The 22,371-nt window shown below is 46.1% G+C and overlaps 2 protein-coding genes across 2 annotated transcripts in view; one reads left to right on the forward strand and one right to left on the reverse strand.

Moving 5' to 3' along the window:
* Window positions 1-1,548: 1,548 nt before the first annotated feature.
* Window positions 1,549-22,371, forward strand: part of FBXO10 (F-box protein 10) — a 31,664-nt gene continuing 10,841 nt past the window's right edge. Inside the window, exons 1-4 of the mRNA XM_044439584.1 lie at window positions 1,549-2,133; window positions 3,038-3,895; window positions 13,795-13,944; window positions 17,122-17,258. Of these exons, the coding sequence (XP_044295519.1) occupies window positions 1,549-2,133; window positions 3,038-3,895; window positions 13,795-13,944; window positions 17,122-17,258 (1,730 nt within the window). The remainder of the gene's footprint in view (window positions 2,134-3,037; window positions 3,896-13,794; window positions 13,945-17,121; window positions 17,259-22,371) is intronic.
* POLR1E (RNA polymerase I subunit E) overlaps window positions 18,061-22,371 on the reverse strand; it is a 41,246-nt gene continuing 36,935 nt past the window's right edge. Inside the window, exon 15 of the mRNA XM_044439586.1 lies at window positions 18,061-18,071. The gene's annotated coding sequence lies outside the window, so the exon portion shown is untranslated. The remainder of the gene's footprint in view (window positions 18,072-22,371) is intronic.

The following is a 22,371-nucleotide window of genomic DNA, read 5'->3' on the forward strand; positions in this document are numbered from 1 at the left end:
TTCTCAGCATGCCCACACTCCCATCACAGCATTGCATAGAATCTGCCCACCCGGTTTGGGGGATGAATGGTAGGGCGGTGGGATGAATCCAATGCTGTGCACTCAGCAGTGGAGCAAATTCCCCATCCCCTTGCAACCCCCCCTTACACTCCCTACTTTGGAGGGTTGGGGAGGCCCTCTGGAGTAAATTTGGTGGGCATAGGGAGGGTGAAGCGGGATGAGAACACAGCACAGCCTTGGAAAGTTTTGTGTTGCTTCTCAGCTGTTGTAAACAGACACAAGTAGAAGCTTGTCTGGAGAAAGGCCTCTGTTTTTATCGATCCTGCTGTCTTTTGCATTGCATTGAAACCTTTCCCCTTGTTATCTTTGCCTCAGAAGCTGGTGTGGATTCTAGAAGCCTTTTTTGTTGGCTCAGCCTCATGTGACTGATAGTCACAGATGCTTCCAGCATTGCCAGAAATAACAACCCACGTACAATAATACGATTTCCTGTGCCTATTCATAATGTGTGAATTTGCAAAGAGAGAAGTGCATTTCTCTAGTGAAATGTTCCCTGAATTGAGATCCCACAGGGAGTCTCATCTTGAATGGAGGCCCATTTCCCCACACTGTGCAGCCACTTCTTCCATACTGCTTCAAAAGAGGTATTCACAGGTATGCTGCGTTTGCTTGATGTCTGCCCGTTCCTGCCTTGGATTCAGGATGAAAAATGCCTTTTATTGTATGTGCTTTGTGCAAGGAGCATATACAGCATCTCTGTTACATGAGTGAACACAGTAAGTGCATGAATCAGCTGCAAAGAGTTTGTGTGAGAGAGAGTTATTGTCACATTTAGACATGAAAATAAAGGTTCTATTGTTATTCAGGCTACTCTGAAAGAACTTTGAAGATCGTATTAGAAAATCAATCACAACAAAAATTTTCTGACCTCGCAACTTTTCTCTGACTTCATCCTCCTTTTCATTCAATCCCCTTCTGAAACTCATTTCCACAAAAGCTCTGTGTGTGTGTGTGTGTGTGTGTGCGCGCGCGTGCGCGCGCGCGTGTGCGCGTGTGCTGGGGGTGCATTCCAGTGGTGTGTGCTCAAAGGTAAAACGGGCAGACCCAAAATACAAAACATCACCATCATACTGTGCTTTGAAGCCTTTATTACAAATAACTAAGCCTTAGGAGAGGCAGTGCAACTTTCTAGAATAGGGGTGGAGAACTGAACTAAAGCTTAGAAATCCCCAGATGATTGGTGGTTTGAGGAAAGGGTTGTGACCATCTGCAGAACCCCAGAGTTGTATTTCTGTGAGCCATCCCGAGGCTATATAGCAAGGGGACGGCATATAAAAACTTTAAATAAATAAATAATACCCTAGGAAGGGTAAATCTTACCCCTGGGCCTGAGGTGGCCTGCCTCTTCGTCTAATGAGTGTAGCTTGTACATCTCCTTTGAAAAGCCGAAGCAGGAGAGCATTCTATAAAGTAAATCCAGCTCGTGTTCCAGCGGAGGGGTGATATTCTTTTGAATCCTTGCCTTTGTGCCCTGACCTTTAGGTGGCTATGGAGATCAGTGGCCTCCCACTGGAGTTATGGCGCCTGATCCTGTCCTACTTGCGCCTCCCGGACCTCGGCCGCTGCAGCTTGGTGTGCAGAGCTTGGTATGAGCTCATCCTCAGCCTGGACAACACCCGGTGGCGGCAGCTGTGTCTGGGCTGCATCGAATGCCGGCATCCCAACTGGCCCAACCAGCCTGACGTGGAGCCCTGGTCGTGGCGGGAAGCCTTCAAACAGCACTATCTTGCTTCTAAAACCTGGACCAAGAACAGTCAAGACTTTGAATCTTCCAACTGCTTTTACTTGTTCCGAAGGAAAAAGGACCGGCGAGTTCTTTATGTCGGGCCTGGCTGTGAGTTTGACAACCTGAGGAGCGCCTTGCTCTCTGCAAGCAGCTACGACAGAATTGTCCTGTTGCCTGGGGTGTATGAGGAACAGAGCGAAATCTTCCTGAAGGCCCCCGTGGAAATTATGGGGAGGGGGAAGCTCGGTGATGTGGCTCTGCTGGTGAGCTTTGACCAGCACTGTCCGACCATGCGGTTATGCAACTTGGTATTCATGCCCACCTGGTTCACGCCCATTGTCTATAAGGTGAGTGCAAATGTGGGTAACAATCCCCGGAGCTGTTCAGATCAAGCAGCAAAGCTTGAGGTACCACGAGCACAGTAGGTTGGGGGATAGATCAGTAGACACAATCTACTGGGAGGTTCTCAGGCCTTAGGGCAGCCTTCCTGAACCCAGTACCCTCTGTATGGCATTGACAACAACCCTGGGCATGATGGGAGTTGTAGTCCAATTCATCTAGATGGTTCCAGGTAGGGGAAGGTCACCCTTGTGAACTGAATGAGAATCACCCAAAAGAACTGTGATTTCCATAGCACTGGCTGTGGAAAAGATGCTTGGTTCCTACCCAGACTTAGGTTGGGAGCATGTGAACTTAACCCTTCACTTCCTTCAACACAGGCAGAGAATGAGCTGGGTAATCTTACATCTGTTTGAAGTTAGGCTCTCTCTTGGATTTTTTGGGAGCTGAGTCCCCTTCTGATCTCTTGCAGTGTTTACAAAAAACAGGGACCTATGTTGGCTCAAGAAAAAAATCCAAAATCTGTATGGCCAAATTATTAGGACAAAAGATCACCCCAGGTGTGCAGATATTAAAGATCTGCTGATCTCTTCATCAGGGAAAATGTTATGAAAAGGAGATTGGCCAGGGAAAGGAAATAAGACTGGTTGTTGTAATCGGGATGTCTGCATAGGCACAGCCTAAGGATCTGGGATATATGAGGAACAGAGCAAAATCTTCCTTAAGGGAGTTTGCTGAAATTCAAATGGGGCTCTGCCAGGTGAGGGGACAGTTCCAAGATTCAGCACCCTTAGGATCACTGGGAAGACAAACATTGGCATCAGTTCTTGAGCCTCCGATTTTGCTGCTTGATCTTGCAGTGCTTATTACAGTGAAATGACTTAACCCCTTGATTTTCTTCTTTCCCCTTAGACAAACTCAGGTCATGTCCAGTTTGACAACTGCAACTTTGAAAACAGTCAGCTGCAGATTCATGCCCCAGGAACCTGCCAAGTTAAATTTTGTACTTTCAGCCAGTCCAGCATCAGCTTCCACAGCGTGGCCATCTGCCTCCTGGAAAACTGCGAGTTTCTTGGGAGTGAAAACGCTTCTGTGACAGTAGAAGGTTGCCCGTCTTTGGACAGGAACTGGGCCTGCAAACACTTGACCATGTGGGCAAAGTCCCGCTCTGTCCTGCTGCAGGCGCCAGAGCCGCCCCTGTATGGCACATCCAAGTTCGAAAGCCAAGGAGCCCTGCCAACAAGGAATCCAAGGAACTGTGAAATCGTGGTAGGTGGGGACCCCTCCACTGTGTTCCCTGCTTCCCAGACTCATGCCATGCCAAAGAGAGGGTGTGAGAAGGAGAATGACATTACCGGGAGCCTTAACCCAGCCCCCAAAGAGGAGGCCACGACCATGGACACAGATTCCAGTGACAGTGAACTGAGCATCAGCAGTGAGAACGAGGACGATGATGAATCGATGTACAAATTGCCTTACCAGGCTCATAGCTTGAGCCATATGCTGGCCAAAGGGATTCATGGCAGGCTACAAACCAATGGCTTAACAGCTCTTCAGAATGACTACGAGCTGAAAACACTGTCTCAGGAGCTGCCCAAAGACAAGGAGGCCCAGGCTCTTGGCAACTCGGTGCAAGGATGCTTCATTCGGAAGTGCCTTTTCAGGGACGGAAAGGGTGGCGTCTTTCTTTGCTCCCAGGGGCAAGCCAGAGTGGAAGGGAGCATCTTCAGGGACTTGACTTATGCTGTGCGATGCATTCAAAACAGTAAGGTGCAGTAGAAGATGGGGAGCGAATCTTGCATGCCGTGGTTTAGCCTGCAGTGGTGTTGAGCTAAATTTTTCCTTTTAAGGCTGACATCTTAAAAGCCCTGGGCCTTGTGCCTATAAATAGTTGTGGATATTTTATGTCAACCTTCTAATCTCTCTCTGACCGCTCTCTCTTCAAACAAATTGTTGGGGAACCGTAGGCTAATAATTCTGGATGTATTTTTAGGCTGAATTCTGCAACCAACACATACCATTGGTGCAAATTATGCTACTTAGCATTCTTTCCCTGCTTTTGCTTGGTTCTGCTGATCAAAGGAAGGGACAAGAGCCTACAGAGGGTATTGAAGCCCTAACCCATTGGAAATCTCACCCAGCAGCAACTCTGAGTTAGAAATCTCACCAGGCTTCATCCACACAGTTGCAAGCATATTTTGTACACACTCATAAATACATATAGCCTGAGCTGCAAGAATCTTGCTTTAAAAGAATAACAGAAAGCTGAGATTGCTAGGAAGCTGTAGTCTGCAGCTTTTCCACCCTTACCCAGCATCAGGTTTGGCTCCAGGTTTTACTTTATTTATTAAATTTATAGCCCACTTTTTTTCTTACGAAGAACTCAGAGTGGCTTACATCTTTCCCCTGCTGCTCTCCGTCTTATCCCCACAACAACCACCATGAGAGGTAGGTTGGGCTGAGGGTGTGTGACTGGCCCAAAGTCACCTGGTTGGCTTCAAGGCTGAACAGGACAAGAACTGAGATCACCTGAGTTCCAGTTCTGTGCTGCTAACCACTACACCACACTGGCTCCCAGTGTGGGTCCCTGGGCAAGACACCCTCACTGGACCTCCCTGTTGCTGGGTCTACCTTCTCACCACCCTTGCCGCCAGCTGCACTTGCTCCACATCCTCTTTCTTGTGGATATCGCTTCCTTGCTTGACAGACAAAAAAGCCAGGCAGCAAGGAGGCCATGGCCTCCCTTCTCATCAGTGCCACCATTTTCTGGCCTGAGGAAGAGGCAGGTTGTGGTGAAGAGGAAGAATCATCCATGGGAGCTCTTGGCCTTGTCCACTGTTAGCCTGTGGAGCCTTAGCCTGGCTCCAGAATGAAAGCACACTCAGAATCCACTGCCCATTCCCGTAAACAGCAAGAGCAGGAGGTTTCTTGAGCCCCTGATGGGGCTACATCTCATTTGGTGGGTAAGGAATTGCACAGGACAAGATCAAGCCGTCCCTGAAGCTGAAAGGAAACTTTCTGTCTTCATTTTTCTTGTGGCAAGGTTAATTTATGGAACTGCTCCTGTGTCATGGTCTCCCTCCCTCCACTCTGTGACCTTCATCATGTTGGGGCTTTTCTGCAAAGACCGCCTTGCCACGCAGAAGCTCAGGACAGTCTGTGTTTATCTTGAAGAGGCAAAATCTGGGAACAAAGGCAGAGGTGTAGGACTCCCCCACCCCCCATCCCGGTTGCCGTTTCCACTCTGGAGAATTCAGAAGCCTTGCCAGAAGGGGTTTGAGAAGACGAATGAGAAGTGGTATTAGATTTATGGCGTCTATAACAATGCATGGCTGGGTTTTAAGGTCTTTGTGTATCCTTTCCTTGCTTAGCAACCCTTGGCTGACCTTTCAAAATACAAACCCTTTGCTTCTGACTCTTTGCCCAAGGAACGGACGGATATTTGGGATCACGGCATTAATTTGGGCTTGATGCAGAATGGCCAAGCTGTTGGGGTTCCTGTGTGTGGCAAAATCTGGGCCGCATTAATTGCTTGCGCGGCTTGCCAAGCAGCCTGCTAAAGGGGTCTTGAGACAGCACATGCTGCTGTGTAGACAAATGCTGGAAATAGCAGGACCATCATTCCTGTGCATTGTGTGGGGAGGGGGGGGGTCTGCACAGCATTTGTCTTGTAAATGTGTTTGTTTCTTGGCCAGTTTCCTGTGGAATCTGAAGGCAGAAGCTGAGCTGCATTTTCGGCAGGAGGCGGCCGCATTGGAGCTGGCTTGGGGTTTGAGTGAGACATTAATTGCCAGTTTCTGTGCCATTTATTACCTAGCCATTGTTCCCAGGTGAATGCCTTGAGATTACACCTGCATTTTTCTGTAGCGCTTTCAGCATTGCATTCAGATTCAATAATTTTTTGCTCTCTCTCTCTTTGAAATGAGGGGGAAGGGAGAAAGGAACTTGTTCCTTGGCTTTTCAGGATATTCATTGACTTGAAATGGAGATTTTCTTTACAGTAAGTTGAATTCCCATTTGTTTTGTTTTGCTTTGCAACATGCATTCACAAAGCTTGGACATATGGGGCTGTCTCATTCATTCTCATAACAACCCAGAAGTATAGGACAGGTAATTCTTATTCTCAATTTACTGGTGAAAAACTAAGGTTGAGAGACAAGATGAGCAACCAAGCATAAAGGAGGACGGGGTTGTTATAGTTCTGATAACTGAGTGGTCCACCGTTTCCCCTTCCCCTTCCCCTTTTTCTTTTCTTTTCTTTTCTTTTCTTTTCTTTTCTTTTCTTTTCTTTTCTTTTCAGTTCCCTGAAGTCCTCTAATGTATGCTGAATTTACAAGGCAAGCCCTCTTAATGTTTAAGGCATAACTAGTTGGAGTATGTAGTCATGGTTAAAACATCCAGAGCTTACTGGTTCAGGCCAAGGTTCATGTGGTCTGGCATTCTTTGTAAGAATCCTAGCATTATACTGGCTTCCCTTAGTGTCCACCTGCTTGCAGAATGCCCTTCTCAGGAAGATCTGCCTGGCATCTTGATTGTACCCATTCAGATGCCGCATTAATATCTTCCTCTTCCAACAGCCATTTAATTTTATGTTGACCTGAATATTAATTTTTGTGACATATAATGGTTTAAGTTTTTTATAGCTTCACTGTAGTATTTATTGAGTTGGTTGTTATTTTGTTGTCCTGTTCTTTTTAAATGGTAAATTGCCCCAAGGACAACCAGATCTGGGGTGGTATTTAACAAATAAAGCAGCCAACTGGCAACTGCTCAGTGTCTCATCAGCCTTCCCATCATTTAGATCAAGTGTGGAGGACCCAGGACCAAGGGCAAAATCTGGCGCTTTGGAACCCCTTGGATAGGTACGCCCCCTCCACCTCACCCTACCCCACCCCATCCCACCCACCAATTATTGGGTGCTTCCCCAAATTTCTACCCCTTTGCCTTGGCTTCGCCCACCCACTGGAATGTAGTTCCCAATAGCTCCTCCAAAATGGAACGTTATCCCCAATGGAAGATCAGCATCACCTGGCAGAGCCTTTTAAGGGAGCTTGGGCTGAGAGCGTAACATGCCAAAGGCCCTGCAACTCACGTCATAGATGAGCAGGGACCTGACTCTGATTCCAGGACTTCCTTGGTCCAGCTCCCAAGACATGCTCTGCCATACTGGCTGGCAAACACTATATCCAGAACGATCTCTTCTTTGCCATGGGCTATGGAGAGGCTGTGAATCACCAGTTGGAACGAAGATTGCCAGGAGAAATATCAACAACCTCAGATATGCAGATGATACCACTCTAATGGCAGAAAGTGAAGAGGAACTAAAGAGCCTCTTGATGCGGGTGAAGGAGGAGAGTGCAAAAGTTGGCTTGAAACTCAACATCAAGAAAACTAAGATCATGGCATCTGGTCCTATCACTTCCTGGCAAATAGATGGGGAAGAAGTGCAGGTAGTGACAGATTTTATTTTCTTGGGCTCCAAGATCACTGCAGATGGTGACTGCAGCCAAGAAATTAAAAGACGCTCCTTGGGAGGAAAGCTATGGCAAATCTAGACAGCATACTAAAAAGCAGAGACATCACCCTGCCAACAAAAGTTCATATAGTCAAGGCTATGGTTTTCCCAGTTGTAATGTATGGCTGTGAAACCTGGACCATGAAGGCTGAGCGCTGAAGAATTGAGGCCTTTGAATTGTGGTGCTGGAGGAGACTCCTGTGAATCCCTTGGACTGCAAGGAGAGCAAACCAGTCAGTCTTAGAGGAGATCAACCCTGACTGCTCTTTAGAAGGCCAGATCCTGAAGATGAAACTCAAATACTTTGGCCACCCAATGAGAAGGAAGGACTCACTGGAGAAGAGCCTAATGCTGGAAACAATTGACGGCAAAAGAAGGAGACGGCCGAGGATGAGGAGGCTAGATGGAGCCACTGGGGTGGTGGGTGTGGGCTTAAGTGGACTCCGGGGGATGGTGGAGGACAGGAAGGCCTGGAAGAAAGTTGTCCATGGGGTTGCAATGGGTCAGGCGCAACTTAGCAACTAGCAACAACAGCAATGGAGAGGCTGATCGCATCGCACCTAGTAAATGATACTATTCCCTGTGGGCTTGATACTTTAGAATTACGGATGTTGAACCTCAATCCAGGAACCTTGTCTGTCCCAGCCGGCGCCTTGCCTGGTTTCCTGGGGGTGTCCAGATGGCTACACCTCATTCCCATGTTGCCAGGTGATTCTCATTGCTGCCACTGTCAGCAATTGTTTGGTGGCTTTCTTGGCTTTTGTGTGATTTCTTCCCCATTGTTGTCCTGCCCTGGCTGTGGGCAGTAAGGGTTTTTTGGATTTCCAGGGAGTGATATGCCAACTCCAGTTTACTAAGAAGGAGATTAATAATCCCAAACAAGTAGTTGGACTTCCATAATGTTTAGCAGCAAGTCTCTTACTCGGTGCAATGGGGACTTCTGCAAGACAGGATCCAGTCAGCTGGGTTCAGATAGAAACAGCAGACTCCTCCTCAAAAACAGCCTGAACGGGAGCACAAAGGAAGTGGGTACCTTTGTAGATTACAAACTTACGCTGTTGTAACACATGCATGCAGCATTCTACATAATTCAAAAATATGATTGCTGGAATAGTTTTGATGCTACTGTTTACTCAGATGCTAAGAAATAATGACTTCCAGTGAGCTGGTAAGGAGTATTCCTTTCTGAATGACCAAGGTTCCTTCTCTGTCTGACATCAGAGCATAGGCTCGTTACTGCCTTTGGCCTGCAGAAGCAATGGCTGATAAGGAATGGTTGAGGCTGCAGATGTGCACGGTGCGCATGGTCCTCGTACAGCCTTAATATCGGAAAGGGAAACTCCTTAGTCTCATGAAAGCAAACTGCCAAGGTTGGGGAATGCTAAGGAAAGCTCTGTTGTTCTGCTGTAAGCCACTGGACTTCAGTGCCTAGCGAAGCAAGCATTTTAAAGAGGTAGAGGTTCAGCCCTGGCTTTTTGGGGTTCAGCCCTATTACAATATTAAAAGGTTGAAATGCCTCTCCTAAGGGGGAAATGCAAAGGCTGGAAGGAGAGGACAGCTGCTTCCCTAAGTACAGCAATGCATAAATGGCAGAACTCGGATTATTTCAGTTCTTACTGTCATTTTACTGTTAATCACAGCCAGTCTTGGATTGAATAGCATTTGAAGCACAGCAGAATTGAAAACCCTCTTTAGTTTTGATTGAGCAGTTTTAGAAAAAGGCAAGTGGAAGACTTTTGCATGCACACATTTTTCAGTTCTAGGAAATGGATTGCTTTTGCTTGGTATAAGTGTTTTAAGTTTGGCTTAAAGATGTTCTGTACCTGCATGTAGCAATTTGCTGTGCGTTCAATGATGTTATAAATTACATTCCAAAAAGCCTTAAAATGAGAAAGAAAAGGAGGCAGAGTGACAGGGAACATTGAAGGAGGGGTCTTTTATATTGCATTCTTTAAATTACTTGTTTACCCCACTCTCCCTCCAAGGCACATGCATTTCTTTCTCTCCTCCCTGTGGGGTTGTTAACTAAGAAGTGGTGGCATTGAAGGAGCCATTGCAGGATCCAGGCCTCCCAGCCTGCTAAGGTTTGCCAGTTGGTAAGCTGCAGGTGAAGGTGAAGTTTTGATGTGACCCAGAAAGGAGCTTGGTGGATTGGCTGATTCGAAGAAGAATCTTGTTCTGGCTTAGATTACAGTCTGGCGGCTGTGATGCTAGTCTCCTGCCTGGGACTAGCTTGATAAGCCCCAAAGATTCCAGTTACACCAGATGTTCTGGAATGAACATTGATGTTCTAAAGCTGGACATGAAGGTGATGTCCTTCCCCTGTTTGTCTCTACTCCCTGGTATTTGGAGGTATACTGCTCCTTTGCATGGGGGCTCTATCTCAGGCCAGTTTCCTCCCATGGGCTATGCTCTCTGCTGTCTCTGCCCCATATAAAAGGGAGGAGGAGGAAAATCAGAGTAGAACATGTCTCCATTCTAAACCTCTGTAGGATTAGACTGGACATCTCCTTTTTTCAAACTTTTCAATTAACTTCCTTTGACATTTTGAATATATTTTTAAGATAACCTTTTCTCTCTTTTTCTAAAAAGAAAAAAAGGTGTTGTCACATTCTGCCAAGGTGGGGCAGCATTTGCCCATCCTTGTTCTAGATAATTGTCATGAGATGGGGCCCAAGCTGAATACATCATGCCAGAATGGCCTGGCTGGATCTGCACCTTAAAGTCCACCTCCAACACGCTTTGATGACTGCATTCATGGTCTGTAGCTGCAGACTTCTGGGAAGCCTGGTTGGCCTCTGTAAGCCTCAAGGTTGATCCATCACAATCAAAGCTAAGATAGCTGTAAACACCTGTCAGGCTATTATTGTTATTGGGATAATGATGGTATTATCTGTTAATATGCAGGATAGCCAGGCTTACTATTCTGATCCCAGCGTGACCTCCTCGCCAGGTCAGCGGTGAGTGACTAATAGGGAAAGGAATACAACCACCAACCACCTTCCCCTCTCTTCCCCTGCATTTTAATTAACTGGTGGGGCAAGGGGGAGCCATGTTTTCAAATGAGCAAATAAAGGAGTTGTAATTTAATTATCTTTTTCAATATGCAGCACTCACCAAGGCGAGAATATTGCAATTTGTGGATTTGTTTCTTTCCGCTTGTCAGACATGGGTTTAAAGGTTTATTTGACTGGAAAAGAATTATATGCATGAATATTTAAAGCACTTATTTGCTCAAATAAAACAATGCCAGGACTTAAAGCATCTCCCATTGAGGTCTTTTTGCTGGCCTGTGTAGATTATGTTTCTAGGCGATGCGCTTTTTTCCCTTGCTCACTAGACCAATAACTTCCAGACTGTGTATGCTTGTGTTAAATGGAACAGCTAGTGTGCCCTAAGAAGGAAATTAATGTTGCAAGGTGAAAGCACCCACTGATGGGAGTCTGCCTGCCGCCTCTCTGTATGCTTTGTTGCTCTGGGTAACCACCTCCCTGCACTCAACCCCGAATGAGCTGTGGGGGCAGGTTGTGGGGAGTAATTCTGCCATGTGATTCTACCTTGGGTGCAACTGCTTCATTCGGTCATACCTGGGGAAATGACTTAGCAGAATTATCTACCCCAGGAGCTACTCCTAACCTGTTCGTGCTGTGTTGAGTTGCTGATCTGAACATTTCTCTTGCTTGGAAGGAAGCAATCTGAAGGCACTAAAATGTGCAGTGTAGCCTCCAGCAAGCACAGATAGAATTGCAGAGTATGATAGGACCTCAAAGCTCCTATAGTCCAACTGCCTGTCAGTGAAATCCAGCAGTACCATGTCCCTGAGAGGTAGCCGTCCAGCTCCTCCTTAGAAATCACCGATTAAGGTAACTATGACACCTGTGAATTGGGAGTGATGTGATTCCTCAATGGACAATTACTTGTCCTCAGTGGAATCCTCCCGCTGTGTCTCTGCATGAGGCAGTCTTCCAGGGTTGCTTCTTCCCCTAGGCAGGTGTGCTCTGAACAGTGTCTCATGCAGAGACTGGTTTTCTGTGGCAGGAAGCAACTCACACATGTAAATACTGATACTGGTGCTACTAGTGGCAATAACAGCAGCTTCCGTATAGCCTGAAGTGCTTGACCCTGCCTGATCTTGGAAGCTAAGCAGGATCAGGCCTGGTTAGCATCTGGATGGGTGATTTAAATATTGTGAACTGCACAGATTGCTTTGGCTATGGGCAATATAGAAATGTAATAATATAATAATAATGGTCTTGCACAAGACACTGAGAACTTACACCCTCAGGTGGCCATCTGCTGTTTTTTGTCTCCAGTACTGGGTGCTAATATATGGGTGCTCCATTTATTTATCTGCCATTCCATATCTTGTGTCAGCAAGTTCCACAAGGGGTAATTAATGGAGAAGAGAAGTGCCTGCCCAGAAACATCTATTTATGCATTCATTCTGCTTATATACTGTTTGATAGCCTGAGATAAAAGCATAAAAATATAACATACAGCATGCAGCCAACCTGTCCCCAAATGCCTCAGCCAATCATACGTCTTCGTTCTGCCATCACTGCATGGCTTGCGTGCATCCTTCATTTGTGATAACTGACCTGCCTGTGTAGGTAAAACAGTTCTTTCCCCAAAACCTTATGAAGCAGCTGTTGAATAATGTGAGTGAGTCAGCACTGAAACGAGACAAGGTAGCTGGAGATGACAAAATAGCCCCTTGGCCAGTGGCAAAGAATGGCCTCCATGCACAAATGTTTGCAGACTGTCTCACAGCCGTTTCTTGTTTTGTCTTCGGTTACAGATGCACCACTAGTGGCTTGGTTTATGTGGGTAGGAGGGCTACTGAAGCCTATTATGGACTAGTTGATCTGGCAGGCTTACTTGGGGAGCTAAAACAAGGTCATTCGTGGAGGGTAAGACCGTCTTTGGCTACCAGTCAAGACGGCTGTGTTCTACCCCAACATTTTTTTTAATTTTATTTCCGATTTATATCCTGCCTTTTTCCTACAAAGGGCTCAAGGCAGCTTATATCATTCTCCTCCTCCATCTTATCCCCACATCAACCCTGTGAGGTAGGTTGGGCTGAGAGTCTGTGACTGGCCCAAAGTCACCCAGTTGGCTCCATGGCCGAGCGGGGACTCGAACCCAGATCCTCTGAGTCCCAGTCCCATGCTCTTAACCACTACACCACACTGGCTCTCTCTCTGAACTGGTTCACATCTCTGAACCCCATTTGCTGAGGAGGCTGCTGCAGGGCTTTGATGCTTCTGGACTTTGCTTCGCTGCCTTGCTGGCCCCATGGAAAGAATTATGTTGGACTAGACGGGCCTTTGGTCTCATCCAGCTGGGTTCTTAGGTTCTGCAGGCTCTTTACAGGCATGGTCCTATGCAGATTTAGGCAGAAGAAGGTCCTACAACTTTCAGCAACCGGGGTGACTGGGGCTCGCTAAGAATTGTAGGACTGGTGGGGTGGGACAGGATTGTTTGCCCACCACAGCTTTTCCTGTCCTTGGCCCTTCTCACTGGATTGAGTTTATTATTTATTATTTATTAGAACATTTCTATGCCGCCCCTTGCCGAAGCCTCGGGGCGGCTTACAACACAATAAAATACAATAAAATACAAAAATAACAATTTCAAATTAAAATTAACAATATAAAATAAATAAAAAATACAAAAGATATAAAAGAAGTTATAAAAGAAAAGAAAAGTTGCAATTTGCGTTGCTGGCTGGGGCACTGGATCACAGAATTGGAAGAGACCATTTAGGTGATTGAATACAACTTCAGCTCAGTGCAGGAATCCAGCTGTAGCAGGCTGGGAGTTGTAGTCCAACATGGCTGGAAGGCACCAAGCCAGGAAGGTTGCCTTAACTTGTAATGTGCTCCTAGGGGTTCAAAGCAAAGAGAATCCTGTTGCAGCCCTTACAATAGCCATGTAAAGAGGGCAGATGTAGGGCTGGGAGTGGGAAAACAGAGCTCAGGTCTCCAGTTTGTCCCAGAGAGGAGGTCTGTCCCAGAGATGCCCTGCATTGTAGCTTAGAGCTATGGCATCGCATCAGTTCAAACTGACACATGGTGGCTTCTGCATTAGCAGAATTTATGCTGATGAGGCATAAAGCAGTTTGAATCATGCTTTTTTCCCTTCTCCCTTTTAGATCATCATGCTGAAGAATGACATTCACCACTGCAAGACCTCAGGGATATTTCTGCGCCTTGGTGCTGATGGCTTGATTGCCGAAAACAACATTTATTCCAATTGCGAAGCTGGTGTGGACATTCGGAAAGGGGCCAATCCCTTCATCCTGGTATGAAATTTTGCATGACCAGATATGTCCAAAGGTGGTTGTTTGCTGTGGATTCAGGGAAGTGGAGTGTGGTGGTTGGGTGTTGGCGTTTCTCAGAAGATGGGAGAGGCAGTTCAACTCTCCTCCTGCGCTTCTTATTCCCCAGGGCCCTGAAATCCATGTTAGGGAAAGAAGCCTGGCTGGTGGGGGAAACCATGTGGAACAGGGGTTGCAGGGAGGGAGGGAAAGTTTGTGATCTCCTCCTCCAGACAGACCCCTTGGAGCTCCAATATCAATAGGGTGGTGCATCCACTCTGAGCTTTGGGAAACTTTGAAGGAGCTCTCCCTGGTGCTCAGTGTAGAACCGCTTTGTGGTATCATCCAGCCGTTCAGCGCCAAGAAGTGAAAGCTCAGACCGGATACCAGAGTGGATACACTGCTCCAGTGACACTGGCACCCCCAGCCCGCACCTTTCTGCTTTGCATATGGCCCTGCATTCACATTGTGCTACAAACCCAGGACTGGGAAACATAGAGGAGCTGCATATGGCAACAGCTACCTTTGGCCAAAGGCTTGTTGTACTCCAGGTTGAACCTTTAAGTGTTGCTCAAGAGATGCTTTAACTCCAAATCTTACCAGAAGAGAGAGGCTTTGTCCCCATATAATATTCCTATGAGATCAAGTAGCTTTCATGGCATGTGAAAGGGGCCATTCATGCTAAACAAGTGATTTGTCCAGCTCTGAGTAGCCAGCATCACATATATTATTGTATTCTGCGGTAGGGAGTTTTCTGTAATGAGAGACTTCCGTAATTCTTGCACAATGAAAGAAGGTGGGATGAGCCATGCTGCTCAAGAGCAACCTTCCATTTAGGGGAGCAAGCAATTCGGAAAGCTATGAATTGTGCCAATCCAACCTGCCCAGATCGAGGGGGAACCAAGTCCAACCCACTGAGAGTTCTGTAGATTTCCCATCTTCTGTACCCGCTTCCTGCCACACATGCCCCATTCTGAAAGGTTGAAATGAGTCTCTTAATGCTTAGGGAGTGGCAAGAAGAGCTTCAGGCTAATGTATTTTGGTATTTTTGCCCAGAATACAGCTCCTGAGAGCCTCTCCAGAACAGAATGTGGTTCTTAGGTTGAAAGAGGTTTGATGTCCTGGTACATGACATGTTCTGGAGGGACATGGGATGCAGCCTATCCCAGTGTCGAGAGGAGCATCCATTTTGGCCTGTTGATAGAAGAAAGTGTCCACCTTTATTCCCTTGAGCAGTGGGGGTGCATGGGCTAAGTATCTGCCCGCCACTCCTAAGGTCACCAGTTCAAGACCCACTGGGGCTCTTGACATGACACAAAAGCCACCAGGATCCACTTCAGGGTTGTGCGAGGGTTGTTTAACCCCTTCAGAACCCATGCCCATCAGCATCACATGACCCGGTAGTTACCAGTTGGGTGGGTGGCTATGCAGCATGGCACTCATAGGTGCTACCATTGATCACGGGTTAAATAACTTGCAGGAAGCCACTGTGTGCTGTTGGAACGTGGTCACGGTAGGTTGGATGCCCAGTGGAACAGAGGTGTGGTTCGTAGGCCTGTGGCGCTTCATGTCTTGAACCCACAGCTGCCTGTACACGTGGGGCATGGACAAAGTATTGTGGTTAGAGATCTAACAAGCCAGCCTTCAGATCTACTCAAGCTGTTTGCTACTCAAACAAATTTTAATGGAGCCTACATTTGGAATTTCAGCCTCCTTTATTCTTTTATTTATTAAATTTATAACCTGCTGATAGCCCTACCAGACCTCTCTGGGTAGTGTACATTTCTATTAAAACCAACAGTAAAATAAATAACTCCATAAAATAATGCAATATGGGCAAGATATAGTAGCTTTAAAACATCAATTTAAAATTTACTAATAAATATAAATCAATAACAATCAATTATTAAAATACCTGGAAAATAGAGCAGTCTTCTCCTGGAGCTGAAATGCTAGTAATGAAGGAGCCAAGCAGACTTCTTTGGAGAGCCTATTCCAGAGGTGGGGCACGACTGTCTAAAAGGCCTCCTATTTGCCATTCCCTCACCTCTTTGGGGGATAGTTCTTTAAGAAGGGCCTGTGACTCAGATTGTAACAGATGGGTAGGTCCACATGGGAGAGGGTTGTCCTTCAGGCATCCAAGCCATTTAGGGCTTTATTGCCAACACTACTCATTTCTCAACTCAGATTTACACGTGTAACTTTGCTGTTGTGCACCACTGTTCTTTCTGTATCTAGGAGCCAGGGCTGGGGTGAGAACCTTCTCTGACCATGTCCTGGACTAGTGGTGGCGAACCTATGGCACGTGTGCTGCAGCGGGCATGCAGAGCCCTCTCTGTTGGCACGCAAGCCAAGTTGCCCCAGCATCGCCCCAGCAGCCAAGCATTGAATAACAGCACACACAGGGGCCATGCGCATGCTCAGAAAGGAGTTGTGGTGTGAGGTGATGACATCATGTGCCGCGACACTTTAGCCACAACTCATCTGAGCTTTCCCATGGCTGGTCAGCGCGCTGCCAGGAGATATAGATATAGATATATTTGCTTGGACTGGCTGTAAGTTGTTTTTTCTAAACTAAAACCTCAGTATTCAGGTTTTATGGCAGTGTTGGCACTTTGCGATAAATAAGTGGGGTTCGGGTTGCAGTTTGGGCACTCGGTCTCTAAAAGGTTCGCCATCACTGCCCTAGAGCTTTAACAACAGCTTAAAGTGAGGCTTGTCACAGTGTGGTGTATGGCCATTGTCTGCACATGATGTTGCAGTGAAATGCGCAGTGCAGAACCTGTTGGACCTGCCAGGAGCTTGCAGATCCAAGAACCTTTTACTCCTCTCTTATGTTCCTTTCCCAGATTTGGGAGTCCCTGACCTGTTTGCCTGAGCAATAGCTGAAGAACAATGTGCGAGATTCTATGGGAACTTCTTGAATTTCCTTACCCAGTTGCTGCTGGGAAAGGAGAGGATCTAGTCACATAAGAAATGCCGGGCTTTCCCCCAGGAGACCCCAAATGGGGTGCTCTTTCTAAAATAAATTGCTTCTAGCCTTTAAGAAGTGGGATGCTTTTGTCCAGAAGCGTGATGACCTTTCCACTATTCTAGCAGGCCTCCATCCCTCTCTTCTTCTCTCCTTTTATTCTTTTCTCTTGCACATAAATGAAACAACAGTGCAACAGGATCCACAGCGGCCTTCGCTCCGGCATCGTTGTCCTTGGCAACGGAAAAGGCATCATCCGTAGCAATCAAATATATGGAAATAAGGAGGCTGGCATTTACATTCTCTATAACGGCAACCCTCTGGTGAGGTACGTGATGGAACAGCTGCATTCCTTATTGTGTTTTGGCGTCATTTCAGCTGCAAAACGCCTCTGCCCGCAGGTGGGTTGCTGCTTTTCGCATCTACTGAGAGTGGGAGGAGGTTACTGTACCCACCTGTGTTTCTTCTGTTGCCTTCTGTGTTGAGGAGAGCCATTTGCATACAGTGCCCTGGGAGACTCTCAGGCCCTCAGAAACTCATCAGGACGCCCTGCAGGAGAGGATCAGAAATGGTGTGGGGAAGGCAGGAAGCCCTTGCCCATTGGACGATCCTGTTGAGCAGGAGGGGCCAGAGCTCAGTGGCCTGCAGATGGTCCCAGCTGGGATCCTAGCATCTCCAGACTGGGGTGGAAACATTCCTGCTTGCATCCCGAAGAGGTGCTGTGATGACAGTACTTGCCTGGAGGGACCAAGACGTGGCTCAGTCTGCATAAGGAAGCTCTCTCTATTTTGCTGAAGTGGGTGGGAGTTTTCTAGTTCATGCAGTGAGGCAGGAGTTGGGCATATGCTCTGGAATGGCCTTCCCCAACCCACTGTCTTCCCTCCAGATGTCTTGGGCTGTAACACATATCCCCATATGGGATCAGCCTCCCCTAAACAGGCATTAAAGTATGAGGGTCTTGCTCTCCCCTCTCTTTTGCACATCTGGCCACCCTCCGGCAAGTTCAGCATAGCAGCTACACTTTGAGGATGGAGAGGGCCTCCTCAGTGCAATGTGGCCGCACTGGCGGGGGATGATGGGTGCTGCTGTCAGCACATCTGGAAGGAGGCTGCCGGGCTGGGGAAGACTGTTTGCAAAGAGGCTGCAGTGATCTTTGTAGCAGGTAGGGGTTCCTTTGCAGAGCAGTAAAGGGCTTTTATCACTGAGGGCAAAGCAGGACAGGGTTCCTGGGCTGCCTTAAGAGTTGAGAGGAAGAGAGGGTTGTGGGAACTGCTGCTCGTTGTGCACCTGCTGAAATGGCTGACCTTAAAAGTTTGAGCATCTTTAAATATTCAGATACGTGATATTCTAGGTAACATTTGTTCAGGACCCCTTGGTGTTTTTAATGTAACCTTTATGTATATTTTTATTCTCTCTCTCTCTCTCTCTCGCTCCTCTTTTCTTTCCAAATTTTACTGTTATTAAAATAAAATTATAAAAAAGTTTGGGCATCTGTCCCCAAGCTACTACTTTTCAGGAGTAGAACTCCCATCTCTGCTGCTTTGTGCATACTGGGAGTTGTGGTTCGATCCATCTGGAGAGCACCAGGCTGGAGAAAAGTGGTTTAGGTATTATTAAAGAGACTTGCTTTTCCTTTTACTTCTGGTCACCCTCTGACATGTTTAGCAAAACTGGTCTTGAGCTTCGATAGGAAGCAATCCACACTGGTGCCTCGTGGCTAACGGGGCCCAGTGAAGATATGAAGAACCACAGTCCTGATTTTGTTCTTCAGAGGGCTGCCTTATTAGTCAAATCCTCTATTAACATGTGTTTATTTGCTAAAACCAGCTCCCATTTCTTGTCTGCTTCATGCTTAGGACTTGGGCAAGCAGTGCTGCCTCTCAGTTACAGACAGTGCTTGTTTTGAGACGGGTGCCGGAGCTCCAGTCAAGCTCAAAAGAATATAATCACAGGGCTTTGGATACACACACGGACGCACACCCAAGCACACGCACCACCCCTAGACAGGCGCACACTTCCATTTGAGAGCCGCTCGTTCCAGCATAATAGCTCGATTGACAAGCGCGAACCAGAGGTTAGCAATCTACAAACCAAAGGGTCAAGGCCGGGCTCTTTTCTGAAGCTGATGGAAAACAAACCTGTCAAACGACTTGCTCTTTCCAAATAGGCAGCTGTCTCAGGCCCAGATGATGATGATGCAGATAATCAGCCTAGCAGAAATGTGTGTAAAAGAACAAGCGGTTCAGCATTGAGTCTTCATTTCTCTTTCTAGGCACAACATCAACAGCACCTTGTCAAACCCCCGCGCGAGTCTATTATAATTGTTTAAAAACAAGAGGAAACAAGAGGTGGTTGCACTGATGATCTAGTCTAGCAGTTCATGCAGGGAGAAGAGGCCGCTTGTGCCCAAAGAGATGCGGTTGCTACTTTTAATTATTCCCAAGCAGCCTGCATGTATGCCAGAGTGAATTCTCACAGGCCCGCACACAAGTCAGCGTGCTTGTTTGCCTGGCATTCGGAAGCACTCTCGTGCAAAAGGGCGCATTTGCAGAAAGGGAAGGCGGGGGCTTTGGGACTATGCTGGGGCTTGTTTGGGAGTGTGCCACACTGCACCATCCATCAGGAAGGCCATTGTTAGTGAAGTTGAGGCAGATTATCCCAGACTTCCCTGTGGTTCTGCATCTTAAAGTGAGCTACCCATCTTCTCTCTCTGTCTCTCTCTCTCTGTCTCTCTCTCTCTGTCTGTCTCTCTGTCTGTCTTTCTCTCTCTCTGTCTCTCTCTGTGCAGTGCATAGGAACACTGGTTTTGAGTACATTATAGGAAGGTGTAGAAGACCCTCTTTCCTCATATAACACACAGAAATGTCACAGGGTATTGTGCCCTTCTCTAACCTGATTTCCTCCAGATGTGTTGGACTACAATATCTGTCATTCCCAGATGTTCAATGTAACATCCCAACACTTGGAGAGCAGGGTCATCTGAAGGTATAGCTCCTCTCATATTTACCTGCTTGGACATCTATCTGAGACCCTGATTCAGCTCCTTTCCAAATAATATGAGGCAGGGGCTACAAAAGAAAGGTGCCCTTCCGTGGTGGCAAGCCCGTTCTGGAGTAGATTTTCCCCAGGAACAGTTACTTAGTGGCTATGATAGGCTCTTTTTGGCTCTAGGTGGAACCTTGTTTGGTCTCTCCATCAATGCAAGAACTGTTCTCAGCACTTTTCAGTAGCTGCACTTTATGATTACTTTGCTTTTATGTGCAGGAGAGTTTTTATTCTTTGCTGCTGATCTTAGGCAAAGCTCACTCCATCTTTACTGCAAAAGGTAGTGATGGCCAGCAATTTGGATAGTTTTAAAAGAGAATTAAACAGTTTAATGTAAGGTAAAGCTATCAGTGGATACTATTCTGTATCCGCAGTAGACTTTTTAGAAATAAATAATTGATGTTTATTGTAAAATTTCAGCTAAACAAAAAAGAGGAAACTACAGCTACAAAGGTTTGAATGTATCAATTACAATGCATGGATCTGAAATGTGCATGTGTATATTTTGTGTATATACACTTGAACACACAGACATACACATACATGCATTAGTGTGTGTGCATGTTAAAATAATTTATTCTAAGCATTATACATAAACTTCAGCAGAAGTGACCAAATATTCATATAAGAGTCAATTCACAAGTGGGGTCTATACAGTACCCAGTTGAAAATCTTGTTAGGTCCTCAATTCATTGCACTATAGGAGGCGAGCATTTATCCTGTTTGTGTTGTAACAGGATTCTTTTAGCTGTCAAAAGGGCACCTAAAATGTATTTATGCTGACCACACACTAACCTCCTGGAGGCAATTTGATAACATAAGAGAATAGGGGTATCAGTAAACAATAGTGCTGCAACACAAGGTTTAGCCATATAATAACCCTCCCCCTGCAAAGAACAGACAACTATTGGACATTGCTAAACATGTGTTTAAAAGAAGCAATAGCTGGTTTGCATCTCTCACCATTTAACCAACTTAAACAACCACTTATGAAAGATACATTTTAGTGTTCATTAATCACAGAAAAAGAGCTTTTCTGTATATGATGTAACCTGAGATCCATAGAAGCTTCTGACACAGATAACAGAGCAGTGATTTATGTATTAAGGAAAATGGGTAATTCAGTTCCTCACTCTATTCTTGCTTAAGACCCTGGATTTCATGTTTATTCTCCAGTAATGTTTATAGACATGGATTGTGGGTCAATGTGAATGACTGGCCTTGAGAAACACTTCCAATAACAAGGGAGTGAGAAAGTATAAAAGCATCAGGGCCAAACCTAGATTCTAACAACTGCTGTAATTGCAAGTATTGCCATTCGGACATAGCAGGCAAACTTGTTTTGGCACACAAAGCAGGGATGGCAAAAGGGACTCAAATCACCACATCAGCAGCACTGAGGTGATTTGCCCCCTCCAGTACCAGTGATGGTAAGCCTATGGAGGCCAGTTGTGGAGAATGTGAATGGGTGAAAGTTGCTTGTGGGTTTTGTACAGACGGGTGGTTAGCCAGGTAGCTCTGCTTAGGTCCTTGTCCTGGCTTTATGATGTGCTGGTTTTTGTCATTGTTTTATTTGTTACGTTTTATATTTTTAATATATTGTACAAGTCCCTGATTAACTTAATTGTAGTTCAGGATCAAACGTAAAATTAAAGACAAATTCAAGAATCAAGAAAGTTCCCTTGATCTACTTCAGCAGTTTTCTTCCCATTTATAATGAACGATTCTTGCTCTCTGAGCAATTGGATGTTACACCAATCTTTCCGAAATATCTTCTTAGCTTCTCAAGTGTCTTATTTTTCTATTTTGATGTTGCACAGTTTTATCCTCTCTACTCAAAACGTCTTGTTGTCATTATACACTTCAACCATTTTACTTTTAATAATGGTAATTAGAATGTGATATGAAATAATGATTGCCAAATTTTCTACCTTTGGGGAATGCTTCCTGCACTGACTTACCTGCTTTGGAGCTCCTAAGCATCCGCTGCTTAGGAAGAGGTAGCCTGAAGTTCCTGATCCTGCCTAATCTTGGAAGCTAAGTAGAGTCAGGCTGGGTAGAAATCAGGATGGGTGTCTTGAGTCCTGTTCAACAATACTGCAGCTGAGAAGGATCTTGGAATTGTTGTAGATCACAAGCTGAATATGAGTCAGCACTGTGATGTGGCCTCAAAAAGGGCGAATGCCATTTTAGGCTGCATTGAGAGAAGTATCACTTCCAAGTCACATGAAGTGCTAGTTCTCCTTTACTCAGCACGGGTCAGACCTCACCTGGAATAATGTGTCCAGTTCTGGGCAACACCATTTAAGAAAGATGAAAACTGGAAAGGGTTCAGAGGAGGGCATCAAGGAACTGGAAACAAAGCTCTGTGAGGGGAGATTGAAAGAACTGGGCAT

This window comes from Varanus komodoensis, unplaced genomic scaffold, assembly GCF_004798865.1.
Source record: "Varanus komodoensis strain SLA01 unplaced genomic scaffold, ASM479886v1 scaffold35, whole genome shotgun sequence".
In the NCBI taxonomy this organism is placed as follows: domain Eukaryota; kingdom Metazoa; phylum Chordata; class Lepidosauria; order Squamata; family Varanidae; genus Varanus; species Varanus komodoensis.